Below are 16883 nucleotides of genomic sequence, written 5' to 3' on the forward strand. Positions count from 1 at the left end.
TCGTGCAAATCTTGCATCTAATTTTTTTTTAAAATATAGTAATTTTCTCACTTAAACATCATCTAGATATATTTTTTTATCAAAACACTATTTATCAAATGTTAAGAATAACGAAAATATGAAATTAAATAAATAAAAAGGAACAAATTTTTTTTGTCTTAATACACATTTTATTTCCAATTTTCTCACAAAATGAAATCCAAAGGTAAAATTCTTTGGCATTAATATAAAATAAAGTGTTTTACGGATTAAACACTTCCTAAGTATCGACTATGTTTAATTAGTTAATTAATTAATTAACTGCCAACATACATCGAATCCAAAACCATGGAAGCCGCAAATTTGACTTACCAGTTGCCTAACTAGGACTCTCTATTTCCACTCCCTCCCCATAATACCCCTACCCAATTTGGGACGAAAATACCCTTTCCCAACAACCCCTCTCTCCTTTATAAAAGCTCTGTTCCTCTTATGGTAGTATACCTGAGAAAACCATCACCATCTCTTTTTCTCTCTAGGTCTGCGGACAAGATCCACTGCGTGTCTCTATCTGTCAGCGTGAGAGATCCTACACACGCAACAACAATGGCTACCGCCGCTTCCAACTCTCTCTTTCAAACCAAATCCATTCTTCCAACCCACCCTATCTTGCCTTCATCCACCACCCAATGCTACTCCGTTCGCGGGTCCAGGCCCAAACCTAGGCCCATCCAATCCGTTCAAGCAGCCGACAACTCCGTCAATGTAGTAACCGACGGCAAACAGCAGCAACCGAGGCACGAGGCCAAGTGGGCCGTGGACAGCTGGAAGTCCAAAAAGGCTCTCCAGCTCCCGGAATACCCGAACCAAGAGAACCTCCGGGCGGTGCTCAAGAGCCTGGAAGCGTTCCCTCCCATCGTCTTCGCCGGAGAGGCTCGCAACCTTGAGGAGCGCCTCGCCGCCGCCGCCGCGGGGAACGCGTTCCTACTACAGGGCGGAGACTGCGCCGAAAGCTTCAAGGAGTTTAATGCCAACAACATCCGCGACACCTTCAGAATCCTCCTCCAGATGAGTGTGGTTATGATGTTCGGTGGCCAGATGCCCGTTATTAAGGTACCATCACACCACCTCCACTCTCTCGTTTGTTTCTCAAGACGCTTCAAATAAAATACAAAATGATGATATATAATAATGAGGTTGTCTTGGAATGTTCGTGTTAGGTGGGACGTATGGCGGGTCAGTTCGCGAAACCGAGATCGGAGCAGTTGGAGGAGAAGAACGGAGTGAAACTCCCCAGTTACAGAGGCGATAACGTGAATGGAGATGCGTTCGAAGAGAAAGCCAGAATTCCAGATCCTGAAAGGATGATTAGAGCGTATAGTCAATCCGCTGCCACTCTGAATCTTCTCAGGGCATTCGCCACTGGAGGCTACGCCGCTATGCAAAGGGTTGGTCAATGGAATTTGGACTTCACAGAGCACAGCGAACAAGGAGACAGGTGCGTCCCACCACCAAAAACAACTTTTTCTTTTTCTTCCATCGGTGCTGTTTACGTTTTTTTATCACTTGTCTTGTTCTTTCCATTTTTATTGTATCTACGCTACCAAATACCAAACACACCCTACCACCTTTTCCTTTCCCTTTCTTGTTTCAAAGTACGTCTTCACTTTCCTTAAACTCAAACACAGGAGGTTTGTGTTTGTGTTTTCTGTACAGACTACAACATTTTGCGAGCTTTTAATTTAAAAAAAAAATTAATTGCGAGTTTATTATTTTTTAAATGTTCATTTTTTTAATTAATTGTACTTTATTAATACCATTTAAATATATATAAGTTATATTTTAGAATACTCTTTAAATGTAGACAATTTCATTTGGTCTAAGATACAGATGAATTAAACGTTTGACATCATTGCTTTTCCTTTTCTTTTAGTAAAAAAATCATGGTACATTACTGTCATGCCTTATAAAGTATTTAAATAATGTGATAAATTTATTAAATATTATTAAATTTTTGTGTTACTGTTACATTCAAGTTTTAAGCTGACTATATATCGGAAGGTCTTTTTCTAAAGGGTTAAAAAGAGAAAAGTTGTTAAATCACAAACATTTAGTTCCTGCCCTTTTCTTTTATTGTTTTCTTTACTCTTTATTTATTTAACTTTAAAATTGTCTAGAGTCAAAATATTAAAACTTTTAAAATGTATGTTAACTTTAATTAATTAACAGTAACTATAATAATAAAATTAATATTAAAAATATTATTAATTTTATCATGATAAAATTATAGGTATTAATAATATTTATTAATTTTAAAATAATAATAGTATTAATTACCTCTTGTTATAATTATTATTTTTTCAAATAATGTATTTTTAAAAAGCCTTAATATTTTGACTTTGGAGATGAAAAAAATAAATAAATATAAAGATAAAGGTCAAAATAGACAAAATGATAATATATATATATATATATATATATATATATATATATATATATATATATATATTCAATAAACATCTTCATCCTTAAACCATACTAATTAATTTATTTTGGGTGGGAAAATATTATTGTCCTATTTAATATATCATTTTGGTTATATATTGACCGTCGTTACTTTTTGATAATACGAACTAACGATAAGAACTAGTCCCAAAACCATGATTTAGCTGTTTTCTTAAACCCTTGTAGTTTTAGGTAAAGTAAATATGTTTCGTTGGCATGGCAGGTACCTAGACTTTGCACACCGAGTGGATGAGGCCCTTGGTTTCATGGCTGCTGCAGGCCTCACGGTGGAGCATCCTATAATGAAAACAACTGAGTTCTGGACTTCACATGAATGTCTGTTATTGCCATATGAACAATCACTCACCAGGTTGGATTCAACTTCTGGTCTCTACTATGACTGCTCCGCGCATATGCTTTGGGTTGGGGAGCGGACTAGGCAGCTGGACGGTGCTCATGTTGAGTTTCTAAGAGGAGTTGCCAATCCTCTCGGAATCAAGGTTTTGACATATTTCTTTTAAATGCATGCAAACCCTTTTCATTCTATTGCTATTTTGACGTAGATTTACTCTTAACTCTCTTGATTTGCTTCGTTCAAGTTAGATAGTTTAATGATTGATGAAATAACATGGCATCGTGTGGCAGGTAAGTGATAAGATGGATCCAAATGAGCTTGTTAGACTGATCAACATTTTGAACCCCCAAAACAAACCCGGAAGAATAACTGTGATCACGAGGATGGGAGCTGAAAATATGAGGGTCAAGCTTCCACATCTGATCAGGGCAGTACGCAGAGCTGGACATACCGTAACTTGGGTCAGTGATCCTATGCATGGAAACACCATAAAGGCTCCGTGTGGACTCAAAACTCGCCCCTTTGATGCAATCAGGGTAATAGTCTTGCCACTATAATTTGTTTGGTTATCTTGCATGAGAAAGCTTTCGGGTGCTATTAGAAACGTAGATATGCTTGGTTTAGAATCATGTTAGTTATAGCCTTTTTAGTTAGCATAAATTATTCACTACGTAAGTCATGATGTTTTTTTAGACTTACATCTGATCATCTGAAAGGCTTTATAAAGAAGATTGGGAAACAATTAGCATCAGTGTTTGTGATCGATGTAGACTTATTTGCAGTTACTTTAATGCATCGTAGTGACAATTGCTAAATTTGACATCTGAACTAGTTCAGAGGTTGGCTACCAAACCCGAAGGTTAATCGTAAGGTTATTGTTTTTTCAATGGGCAACTGAACCAACCTTGACTGGTTTTGAAATTTAAATCTTACCAACTTCAGAGAAAGCAACATCATGAGACTGCCAACCTTGATGTCTGATTGTTGATGCCTCAATTTTGGTCTCTAACCATTGAAAACCAAGTTAGAGAAAGCAACATATATCATATATCAGTACCAACCTTGATAGTTGATAGCTGATTATGTGTACAATTTGACTTAATTGAACAGGCGGAGGTGAAAGCATTCTTCGACGTGCATGAACAGGAAGGAAGCCACCCAGGTGGGGTTCATCTAGAGATGACGGGTCAGAATGTGACTGAGTGCATTGGAGGGTCGAGAACTGTTACCTTTGATGATCTGGGTTCACGTTACCACACACACTGTGATCCCAGGCTTAATGCTTCGCAATCTCTTGAGCTTGCTTTCATAATTTCTGAACGCCTCCGAAAGCGTAGGATCGGATCGGATCGCGGCAGCATCTTTTCTCTGTAGGATTCAGTGCCTTCAAACTGGCTTTGTACCTTTTTCCTTAAATTCTATTATATGGACCAACAAAAGTTGTCAGAATATATATCTAGGAGACTAAAGGAGATATATAATAGGCATATGTGGTCTCAAGGACTCAGAAATAAGAGACATCAATAAGCGTGTATCAAAAAACTATCCCTAAACATTACCATTCAGATACGAGGGAATGACAATGATACAATGACACAACTTACTTCCTGCCCTTTATGTTTTACGTGAGTATTTACAGGTAAAGCGACACTGTTTTTTATCAATCGAATTAAGTTAACTTAAAATTTTTGTTATTAATAATATACGTAAATATATTTATTTATCAATTTATTCTATATTATTATTATTTTAATACTACAACATACATAATATACTTTTAATATTTTACTGGTAAACATATAATAAAGTATGAAAAGCGTAGAATTATTACCTGGTGGAGAAGGAGGACATAGACAACCTTGGAGGACAACCTTGGAGGACAACCTAGGCAAGGAGAGATCTAGCGAATTTATTTAGTAGAACTCTTTTGAAGATTGACCACGTGAGGGTGATAGGTTAAAGCCATGCTATATTGATGGGAGTCTTTTTCAAAAATTATAAATGCCTTGAAATACCAGTAGTAGTGATCCTAAATTTCTAAGAGACGGCTGATCTTTAATGATTTAGTCATAAATACTTTAATGTGAGATGTAAAAGTTTGCACGTGCTATAAAAGATATATAGCTATTATGTCCATATGATCAATCGTCGTGCCCATCTCATCTCTCTTTTATTTCACGTCTATAGTCTTTTTTGTGTTTTCATCTATGTTTAATATCTCATTTGCAAATAAAAAATATTTGTCTAATAAAAATCATGGCATGTCCGTTTGTTTTATGATTTATCTTCTGCTATTCATTCTTTGTCTGGAAAAAGGTTTAAATAGAAAATAAAAATAAAAATATACCTAGTCTTTATGTTTTAAATTATATTTGGTCTATTTGCCTCAATAAGCAAAGATATACGATGACCAAAGTTTCATTTAGTAAAAGTTTTTTTTTTCTTCAATTTTCTACATAATAATGTATTGTTAGCACATATATGTCTCAAATGATAGGTTGATAACAATTCTTATATTTGTCACTAGATTGTTTTACAATATAGATTTTAAATCTAACTCAATTTAAAAAACTAACTTATAAGGTGTGAGATTTGTACATATTTATATACTATAAAATTCTTTTACTTTTAGTCCATATAGAACTTCTAACACATTTCTCTTACATCGAGCATGTACTTCTTTAGTTTATAAAGTGATATTTGTACTTATTTATACTATAAATTAGTTTTATACAAATTTTAAGCCTAACTCAATCCTACAAAATTGATATATAAGATAAGATTTGGGTTCTCTTATATACAACAAATTTGTTGTATATCTACTTGACGTGAAACTTTCAATATTTGTTACAATGATAATATATGTGTTTTGTGTTATTAGAAAGACAATTCAATATATGCAATTTTTTTTCTCACTTTGGACTTCGTTTGTCATTGGAATAGTTGCATATAATTGTGTATGTTTGTAGATAATTGACCGGTGCATCCCTTACCATATTGATTTTGTTCCTTGAAATGTCTATCTCTATTCTCAATTTAGTTTGTTGTATTTTACTCCACCGCTGGTTACTAGTTTTGCTTTTCCCATGTTTTAACTCACTTAATTGCTACATAAAAACTACCACATAATTAGTTATAAAGTGAGAAAGTAGAGGATAATAAAGTGCACTATATAGAATCTAAATCAACCTTTCATTTCCTAATTAATAGTTATATCAATTACTTTCCTATCTTGCCTCTTTTTCATTTGCCCTATCATGAAGAGTAAATATAGAGAGACAAAAAAGAAGCACATTATTTTTCTGTTAAATCACTTATGAGTTATGGATTTATTGTGAATACAAAAATAGGAAAAAGGATGAAGGAAGTGTATATTATTTAATTTTTTTATGAGTTTGCTTAAGTTCTAAGATGAGAAAGAGAATATTCAACTTGATCATATATGACTTTTACTACCACATTAAATACAACCAATGATACCTTTTGGTCTACCTTTATGGTAGTTGGAGATTTAAGAGAGAAATTGTTAGTTATATAAACCCTGTTGCAAAACTAGTGGAAAACATAATTAATGAAAATGTTACATCACAGTTGGTAGTTACTAAGTGGAAATAACCCATAAAGTTAAGAAAACTATAAGAGAAAACAACTTAGTGACTCACATCCCATTGTCAAAAGTAGCTTTTAAAATAAGCAAAAGTGTCAAATTTAGTACTTATGATAATATTAAGAACTATACTGACTTTATATGATGTTAAACTTAAAATTAACGAATAATAAATGATGAAATGAGTTCTTTGTCTTCTCCATCTATGGCTCTCGTGGTCGTCATTGTTGCTTGAGTTCTCGCCGTCACTATTGATTGTGCTCTCATCGTCATTGTGTAGTGTGGTTGCTTTCGATCTCTCATCTCTCTCATTAGGTAAGTTCTCATTTTGAGTTTTCTTCATTTGAGTATATAAGCTTGCCAGTTTCCTTCCACAAAAGACTTATTCTTCTTGCACAATCACATCAAACAACTCCCTTGCCAGGAACCACAACAATTGCCTTCTACATCGACTTGGGGCACCACCAGTGGAGTCAATCAACATCGAAAGCGTCTTCGACCACCGCGTCACTCCTTCTGTTCCTCTTTAGTGATGATAGTTTCTCTTTTCTCCATCAGAGCTTTTTCTCTAAACCAAAACACCCAAGTGTTGGGAAAACACTTTAAAGGCTAGAAGGAAGTGTTTAAGATTGGGAGAGGTTGGAAGATTTTGAGAGAAGAGGAAAGGCTTGTATTGAGTGCTTCTAAACTTTTTTGGCTTGTTTTCAAATGATACAATCATCCCCTATTTATACTAATGGCACCTCCTTAACCAATGGTTAGGATCTTGCCACCACAACATTCATCTAAGGGTTATAATTTATTCTCTAGAACTTTCTAAAACATTCCTATAATTCTAAACTTATCTAGAGACATCTTATGGATAAGCATCTCTAGATATTTTTGTGGAACATTCTAGAATCCTTCTAGATAGGATTTTCTAGAATGTTATTTGGGCCTTTGCTAATATTGGGCTTTTATCTTTTAGGCCCAACATACAAAATCAATTTATATTCCAACACCCCCTTTTAAACTTGATTTTGTACTCCAAGCAAACATCTCAACTTCATAAAGACTTCTTTCTTCAGCGGTTTGGTGAAGATATCTGCTACCTGATCATGTGTCTTCACATATTCCATTTGCACATCCTTGTTGCTGATGCATTCTCTAATGTAATGGTAACGGGTGTGGATGTGCTTACTTCGATCATGGAAGACTGGGTCTTTTGCTAATGCTATTGCCGACTTGTTGTCTACGAAAATCTTTGTCGGCTCCACTTGTGGCAAGCTTAACTCCTTCAATAGGTTGCGTAGCCAAACAGCATGGCAAACACATGAAGTCGCAGCTACATACTCTGCTTCACATGTAGACAAAGTGACAATAGGCTGCTTCTTGGACATCCAAGTAAAGGTTGTGTCTCCCATGTAGAACACAAATCCACTTGTGCTCTTTCGGTCATCCATATCTCCACTCCAATCGCTATCACTATATCCAACAAGCTTGTAATCGTTAGAAATGGAGTAGTATAGGCCATAGCTTGTCGTACCTTGGATATATCGAAGAATCCTCTTCGCAGACTTGAAGTGAGTAGTTGTTGGAGCTTCCATGTACCGACTCACGACTCCAACGGCATAGAGAATGTCTGGTCTTGTACAAGTTAAATAGCGCAAACTTCCAACAAGACTTTTATAGAGGGTTGGATCAACTTTTTCTCCCTCTTCATCCTTACTCAACTTTATGCCGCATTCCATAGGAGTACCAACTGGATTAGCATCATCCATCTTGAACTTATTGAGGAGGTCTTTGGCATAACTTTCTTGAGTAATAAAAATTCCTTTGTTTCCTTGTTTTACTTCAATTCCGAGATAATATGCCATAAGCCCCATGTCGGTCATTTCAAATTTCATTATCATATCCTTCTTGAATTCCTCAAACATGCTTGGATTGTTCCCTGTAAAAATCAAGTCATCGACATACAAGCATACAATCAAAATATCTTTACCTTGAGCTTTGATATAAAGTGCATGCTCATATGGACACTTGATGAAATTCGCTGCTTTGAAGTACTTGTCAATCCGAGCATTCCAAGCTCTCGGGGCTTGTTTCAACCCATAAAGAGCCTTCTTTAATTTCAAGACTTTATCTTTTTCACCTTTGACTTCATATCCTTGTGGCTGCTCAATGTAGACTTCTTCTTCAAGAACTCCATTTAAGAAGGCGGATTTGACATCCATTTGATGTATCTTCCAATTATTTTGAGCTGCTAATGATATAATAAGTCTTACAGTTTCTAGTCGAGCAACTGGAGCAAATACCTCGTCATAGTCGATGCCGGCCCTTTGACTGTAGCCCTTCGCCACCAATCTTGCTTTGTATCTCTGAACTTCTCCTTTGGAGTCTTTCTTTGCTTTGTAGACCCACTTGACACCAATTGCTTTGTGCCCTTTAGGAAGCGAGGCTAGCTCCCAAGTATCATTCTTCTTTATTGCCTCGATCTCTTCATCCATTGCATTTCTCCAACTCTTCTTTTCAATTGCTTCTTGGAAGTTCATGGGCTCACAGTCTGCAAATAGACAGAATAAGGTAACATTGTCTATATTTTCAGTAACCTCATAAATTTCTTGGAGACTTCGGAAACGTGGCATTCTTTCACTTGAGCTTTCATCATCTTGAATGGTTGTATTTGGTGAAGTGGGTGGAGTAGCAGGTGCCTCTTGCGGTTGTTGTTGTTGTTCCACATCATCTTCTTCAATGCACGGGAAGAAGGTATGATCTTCACAGTTTGTCGACCAATCCCATTCTCCTTCTTCGTCAAACACTACATTCTGGTTGATGATTGTTTTCCTTGAATCAAGATTGTAGAGTTTGTACCCTTTGGAGTTGGCGTCATAACCAATGAAGATGTATTTTTCACTTTTGTCATCAAGCTTACTTCGTTTCTCATCTGGCACATGCACATGAGCTATGCTTCCAAAGACTCTAAGATGAGAAATACCTGGCTTTCTTCCGCTCCATGCTTCTTGTGGTGTTTTTTCACTAACGCTTCTTGTTGGAGAACGGTTGGTTAGATAGACTGCACATGCAACAGCTTCAGCCCAAAACTCCTTTGGAAGTTTTTTGCTTTTAAGCATGCTCCTTGCCATCTCCAGGATAGTTCTATTCTTCCTTTCAGCCACTCCATTTTGTTGAGGGGATCTTGGCACTGTCAACTGTCGTCTGATTCCATTGTCTTCACAATACTTCTGAAACTCTTTTGATGTGAACTCTCCTCCACGATCGGATCTCAAAGATTTGATCAGAAGGCCACTTTCCTTCTCAACATGGGCTTTAAACTTCTTGAAGTTCTCAAACACTTCTGATTTTTCTTTTAAGAAATATACCCATGTTTTTCTTGAAAAATCATCAATGAAGAGAAGGAAATAATTACTCTTACCGAGTGATCTTGGCTTGATTGGTCCGCACACATCTGTGTGAATGAGTTCTAATGGCTTTTGAGCTCTTGAGTCCGACTCATTTGGGAAACTCAATCGAAATTGTTTTCCAAGTAGACATCCTTCACAAACTTGGTTGGGGTGAGTAATATGAGGCAGTCCTCTCACCATTGCTTTCTTGAAGAGCAACTCTAATCCTTTAAAATTAAGATGGCCAAATCGAAGATGCCAAAGCCATGATTGGTCTTTGTAGCACATCTTAAGACATTGTGGGCCATCACTTTGAATGTTGAACACGAACATTCTATTTCTTGTCATTGGCACCTTTGCAATGAACCTACTTGTATTATCTCTTATAGAAAGGTTATTATTCTTAAGTTGAATATCATAATCTTTCTCTAAGAGTTGTCCTAAGCTCAAGATGTTGCTCTTCATGCTTGGCACATAATATACGTTGGAAATAAATTGATGTTCTCCATTCTTTAGTCGGATGAGGACATTACCTTTTCCTTTCACTGCCACCTTTGATTCATCTCCAAAAGCCACATTTCCCTTTACTGATTCATCAAGCTCCACAAACATGCTTCTTTTCCCACACATATGGTTACTTGCTTCATTGTCAAGGTACCAATGATTATCCTCACCTCTATCTTGGCCCTTGTAAGCCAATAGCAAGGTACCATCTTCTTGACACCTTTCTTCAGCATAATTGGCTTTCTCTTCGACTTTATTTTTGTTAGGGGCTCTACATTCAGAAGCATAATGTCCAAACTTATCACAATTGTAGCACTTGATTCGTGTCTTGTCATACCTTGAATTTGGATTTCCTCTCCCACGACCTCTGTTAGAGCTTTCTCCTCTTTGGTTATTGTTGTTAGGCCTTCGTCCTTGTCCACGTCCATATGCACGCCCTCGTCCTTGTTCTTGACTATAACTTCGCCTTGATTGGTTGTGTGTATTTTCTTCTTTTCTTGAATCAACGTGTGCCTTGAGGACTTGCTCCGTGATCTCTTCCTTCTTCTTTTTCTTTTCTTCATAAGCTTGCAACGAACCAAGAAGTTGCTCTATTGACATGGCCTCCAAGTCTTTTGTTTCTTCGGTAATGGTGACAATATGTTCAAACTTTGGATCTAATGATGTAAGAATTTTCTCCATAATTCTTACATCATCTAGCTTCTCACCATTTCTTTTTAGGTTATTAGTAACCGTTAAAACTCTTGAAAAGTAATCAGAGACTAGTTCACCTTCCTTCATATGCAAAGCTTCAAACTCTCCTCTCAAAGTTTGAAGACGTACCTTTTTGACTTGATCTGCTCCCTTGTAAGAGATCTTAAGCTTCTCCCATGCTTCCTTGGCTGACTTGACTCCAGAAATCTTCTCAAAAGTATCTTCATCTAATCCTTGATAGATTAGACAGAAAGCTTTCTTGTCTCTCTTCCTTGAGTCTCTCAAGTTATCCTTTTGAACTTGAGAAAAACTCTCTAGATTCTCTGGCTCAATGTGGCCCTTCTCGACCACCTCCCAGACATCATGTGCACCAAGGAGAGCTATCATCCTTAAGCTCCAATTGTCATAGTTGCTCTTAGTGAGCATTGGGATTGGGACTTGAAAGGGAACTCTAGTATTTGCCATTTCTATGAAGATCTTATGGCTCTTGATACCACTTTGTTGGGAAAACACTTTAAAGGCTAGAAGGAAGTGTTTAAGATTGGGAGAGGTTGGAAGATTTTGAGAGAAGAGGAAAGACTTGTATTGAGTGCTTCTAAACTTTTTTGGCTTGTTTTCAAATGATACAATCATCCCCTATTTATACTAATGACACCTCCTTAACCAATGGTTAGGATCTTGCCACCACAACATTCATCTAAGGGTTATAATTTATTCTCTAGAACTTTCTAAAACATTCCTATAATTCTAAACTTATCTAGAGACATCTTATGGATAAACATCTCTAGATATTTTTGTGGAACATTCTAGAATCCTTCTAGATAGGATTTTCTAGAATGCTATTTGGGCCTTTGCTAATATTGGGCTTTTATCTTTTAGGCCCAACATACAAAATCAATTTATATTCCAACACAAAGTTTAATTGCTATACGCCACTGGTGACGTCATAGTCATTACTCTTCTTTTCTTTCACTTTTTCTCTTCTGAATTTCAAAACCATTATGACCTTCTCCTTCTCCGACAAGCTTCATGTTCCCACTCAACCAAAATCATATCAATGATGTCAACTACAAACAAAGGTGTCGTTAGCATCACTAATACTTATTCTAGTTTCAATTTCTTTAACAGGTAAGACTCTCTCCCTTCAAGAGCTACAATAGCACCACCAGACTTTGTCCTTCCTTTCAACATCGCCACATCCCTATTTTTTTTTTATTTACTCGCTCCCCTTCTAATTGTTTGTTGTTTTTCAATTTGAAATTTTTTTTAGTTCAACTATTAAACCTGTAAAAATATTAACTAAGTAAATTACTTATATTTATTATTAAATAAATCAATTTTTTTTTCACTAAATGATCAAAGTTATATTATGATGGATAGGTCATCAAAATAATTAGTGGGATTTCTAATAGCAAATTGGAGCTAATAACTAAATCTCTTAATTAAAAATTTCTTTGATAAAGTTAATATTTAAAACAATGCTGTTTACATTTAAGCTATATTATTTCTTTATTTTCTGGTCAACAAGTCGCATAGTGTATTTTAAAACAACTTGGAAGAAGGTCATGGACATTTAATAATTTATATAGTACAAATTGGAAAAACATGTTGGAGGTATTGACTAAGTATATTAAGAATAGGATTTTAAGTTTATTATAAGACAAGATTTGTTCTAATTTTATATTTTATTTTATTTTTATTTTTAATACATTTTTTATGTGAAATTATATATTAGTGACAATATTTAATAATAATAATAATATAATAAGTTAATAAATAACAAATTTTATTATAATATATTTCGATTAATTATAATATCATCTTAATAATAAGCTTTAACTTTAATCTTATAATACTGGTTTGTAGAACGAGATTTATGAGTTGAAGTTTTTCAATTTTCAATTTTTATTTAATCCTTGTAATATATTTCCATAAATCTTCTCTATAGATTGTAATATAAGATAGATACATGTCAATTTTATTCACTAAAATATTCTTATGCAATTGAGTATTTCCTTTTGCATGAATGGTTTTTTTTTGTCTTTACGGAGTGTGGGAAGATGTTATACTCTTTATGTATCATGCTTACCAACTGTTATGTCTAGTAAAAAAATTATTTTGTTGCATATTAAACAATTATATCGAATAAGAAATTTAGAAGCAACATTGGATTTTTTTTAGCCACGCAACCAGTATGTGGAATTTTTTTTTATAAAAAAAAAAATTCAATTTTCAATGAAATATTTTACAAAGATATTTCAGACATATTATGACCGATAAATTCAATTTTCAATCTTTTTCTTGCACTTAAAAAAAAAACTTATTTGCGGTTTATTTCTTTTAGTTTATGTTAAACCGTTAAAAAGGTATTATTTATGTTAGTTTATATTACCGGCAACAAATGTTAGGATTTTTTAATATTTCTAAATTTTTTATTTAAAGTTTAATTATACATTTGTTCATGAATTTATTTGATTGTTTCAATTTCGTTCCTTTATATATATTTTTCTAATTTAGTCATTTTATTTTTTTAAAACGATTTAATTTGGTTGTTTCCTTAGATTTAATGGATTAATGTTATTGTGTTGTTCTTACATATAATGTATTAATTAGTAAAAATTTTAATTTTATTTCTATTTTTTATTTTCTTAAAAAACAAAAACCAGCATGTGTCATATCATAACGGTGTTACATAACAATAACAAGATAATTTTCAATTTAATTTTCATATTTATAATTTTGATTTACTTTAGTTATTTTTAAATAAAACAATTTAATCTTGTGACCAAATTAATAATTAATTTTGATTACAACTTATATTTATATGTTAAAATATTTTTTTTAATTTATATATAAGATTACTCAACTTAAATATTCAAATTAATTTTTTTAAACTTTTACATAAAAAAATCCTTATTTAAATTTATCATTTATAAAATGAAACTTATTACATTAAACATTTAAAAATTACAAATATCACTTTACTTTTACATTTTTAATATTTTTTAAAAATTATAAATTTTAATCGAGATTTATTTTATGTAAAATGTAAAAATTAAATTAATTTGAATATTTAGTAAAATTATTTAATAAATAAATTTTAAAAAATAATTTAATATGTATATATAAATTATAATTAAATTTAATTATTAATTTAATTTAAATTATAAAGAGACTAAATCATTTTATTAAAAAAACTAAATTAAATCAAAATTATAAATATAAATATTAATTTGAAAACAAACACTATTATATGATTTTGTCACGTGAGTGACAGTTTTTTTATTTATTTTAAACTTTAGAAGAAAAAAAAAATTCATCATATGTCATGTATGAATAAAACATTAACGTTAGTTAAGAAAAAAAATCATTATAAAAAATAAAAAACCAAAATAAAAAAGAATGAAAAAACAAAATTGAAGTGACCGAGGACCATGTCTATATTGAAGTCTTTCACTTCACATTTTAAAACGAAGGTAATTTTCGAATCAATCGAACTATTTTCGTTTATAATTTCTAATTTCATTTATTTGTATTACTTTTGCCACCAAAATCCAAATCACAGTCTACAAAGACGCGTGAAGAGGATTTCGTCAGATACATACAGATATAACGTAAAGTTTAATGATAGAATTTTAACATTTCATCGGCAACGCGGCTCCTCTTCTTGCCCTGTCAACATTTCTCTTAGGAACGACATTGTATATTTTGCATATACGATGTGTGCTGATCCATCTTCTTAACTTTATTTTCTTTTAGACTTAATATCTCTTAATATCTCTTTTGGTTGAAAGAGAAGTTATGTTCAAAATCATCCTATCTTTCTAAAAAAAAAAAAGTAACAAATGATCTCAACTTTTTTGAAAAAACGGGTCAAGTTAATCCTTTCTACTAATGGCGTCAAAAATTAAACGGTGCAGCTGCTCCTTTAGACAAAACTTAAAGACGTGTCCAGTTTATCTTATTGTGTGGCAGTGAGGTTAAAATTGTAACAAAAAAAATAGATTGGATGTTGTTAAGGCTTCCATTCAGAGGGATTTTGAGACTCTTCAGATTCAAGAGTAAACAACTCTCCACTCAATCTGCTTCTTTGTCTTCCTGAAGTCAGATTCTCTGTTTTGCATTCCAAATAAAAATCCCCCATGCATTTCTGAGCTGTCCATTTCTGTAATATTAATTTAATTTCTTTAGAAAATTATTAATTTTTAATCTATGTATGGAGTTACTTTTCACAAGATCTTCAATCATTAAGATCCTCCAAATTTTGAAATACCACAAATTTGGCAAAAAATTTCATTTATTTGAGAAGTAGAGGAATTCAATTTTTGTGTCAGAAAAAAGTGGTCAAGAAACAACACGCCTCTACGACGAAACAACCTGCTTCTACCGTGACCACTACGTTGCGAAGAGGTCATGTCTGCGCTTCCCTGTGAAACAACCCAAAACAGAGAAGAAGAAGAAGAAGAAGAGGATTTTCCTTGCACCGCGAAGGGCCTCGCGATTTCACCACAGTATTCGCCAGATTGTGCCACCGCGAGCCACTACGACCTTCTTCAACATGATCTCCTCACGCGATCCCTCGTGAACACATCGCCAGACACCACAGAAGACGAAAACGCTACCTGTGTCGCGCTCCCGCATCTCTGTCGTATTTGCTGCCACAAAGCTTCTGCCTTTGCTCCAGACAAGGATAACTCTCAGAGTAGAGTTGTCCGCGAGAAAGAAGAACTCAGGGTTGGGTTGAAGAAAAGTTCTTGATTAGGTTTCTGATAGTGAATCAACTTTTAAAAATTTAATTAGATTTAAAGTGATTTTAATTAAATTACCTATTAAGATTATAGATAATTAGAAATTGTTATTTACACCTTAATGAAACTCTAACTCTTCATAAATTTTTTAATTATAAATTAAAAGGAATCTTTGCACAATTCAATATTTTGTAGTAATTATTTAATTTTTTAATAATTATTTATTTTCCTTTAAAGGATTATTCAATTTTTTATTTTACACTTCATTCACCTTGATAGTGCCACGTAATCATTAAAACTTGACACATCATCATGTTTTGACGCCGTAACAAAAAAAGATTAACTTGACCTGTTTTTTCACAAATTGGGATCGTTTTTAACTTTTTAAAAAAGGTAAGACCATTTTGAACAAATCCATCTTTCGAGGGACCAAAAGAGGTATTAAGCCTTTTATTTTTATATTCTCTTTATTTTAGGTTCTTATTGGTTTTTATCAACGTAATTTCCACTATTAATTTAGTATACAGTAAATTACATCATAATCGTATTATTTAATTTGTTAGATAACCTCTTGCATTGTTCTATTTTTTTCTCAGAATTAACTAGAAGGCATTAGGAGTTCCTGTGATTATGATTTCAATATAGGAAAAAACATGGGAATGTGGTTGCGTTTTATCCATATTTTGTTTTTTTTTTAATTTAACAAAATATTATGGCTTCTTTCACTTGTAAGTTTAATGATACAATGAGACTCTATAGAGATCATAACATAAATAACTATACCATTTAAAATCATACATGGTAGAAAAAGAAGTTAAAACACTCATGTTGACTCAGACTCACTCGTCCAATGTTAGAAATCAAGTTCCCAACAAGGACAGACTCGCCTATACTCGTCCAACGAGTAGTCTCCACTTGTAGCGAGAGAAAAAAACAACAAACATCACAGGTCCAGCGAGCTGACTTGCCTAGCCAGTGAAATTGACTACCAAAATCTTCAAATATTCGCCAAATCCCTCTTGCTTGCCTAGCCTCTTTACATAATCCTGTAAGTACAAAAAATTTGCAAAATTTGCATCTCTAAACCCCTGTGACCTATTTTATGCACTTTT

At 33.6% G+C, this 16883-nt stretch overlaps 1 protein-coding gene across 1 annotated transcript; it reads left to right on the forward strand.

Moving 5' to 3' along the window:
• Nucleotides 1–469: 469 nt before the first annotated feature.
• On the forward strand, nucleotides 470–4448 carry LOC124840169 (phospho-2-dehydro-3-deoxyheptonate aldolase 1, chloroplastic-like). Its single transcript, XM_047316179.2, has 5 exons — nucleotides 470–1092; nucleotides 1200–1477; nucleotides 2708–2984; nucleotides 3130–3375; nucleotides 3950–4448. Exons 1-5 carry the CDS (start codon nucleotides 472–474, stop codon nucleotides 4211–4213), a joined length of 1686 nt encoding a protein of 561 aa, XP_047172135.1. The 5' UTR covers nucleotides 470–471; the 3' UTR covers nucleotides 4214–4448.
• Nucleotides 4449–16883: the final 12435 nt, after the last annotated feature.

Source organism: Vigna umbellata, chromosome 2 (genome assembly GCF_029865625.1).
Source record: "Vigna umbellata cultivar VRB3 chromosome 2, Vumbellata_1.0, whole genome shotgun sequence".
NCBI lineage: Eukaryota > Viridiplantae > Streptophyta > Magnoliopsida > Fabales > Fabaceae > Vigna > Vigna umbellata.

Bases quoted from the DNA above. Each gene is read 5' to 3' on its own strand.
- LOC124840169 (XM_047316179.2), top strand. From the start codon at position 472: ATGGTAGTATACCTGAGAAAACCATCACCATCTCTTTTTCTCTCTAGG. The intron at 1,093-1,199 runs GTACCATCACAC...TGTTCGTGTTAG, and splicing joins GCCAGATGCCCGTTATTAAG to GTGGGACGTATGGCGGGTCA. The intron at 3,376-3,949 runs GTAATAGTCTTG...TTAATTGAACAG, and splicing joins GCCCCTTTGATGCAATCAGG to GCGGAGGTGAAAGCATTCTT.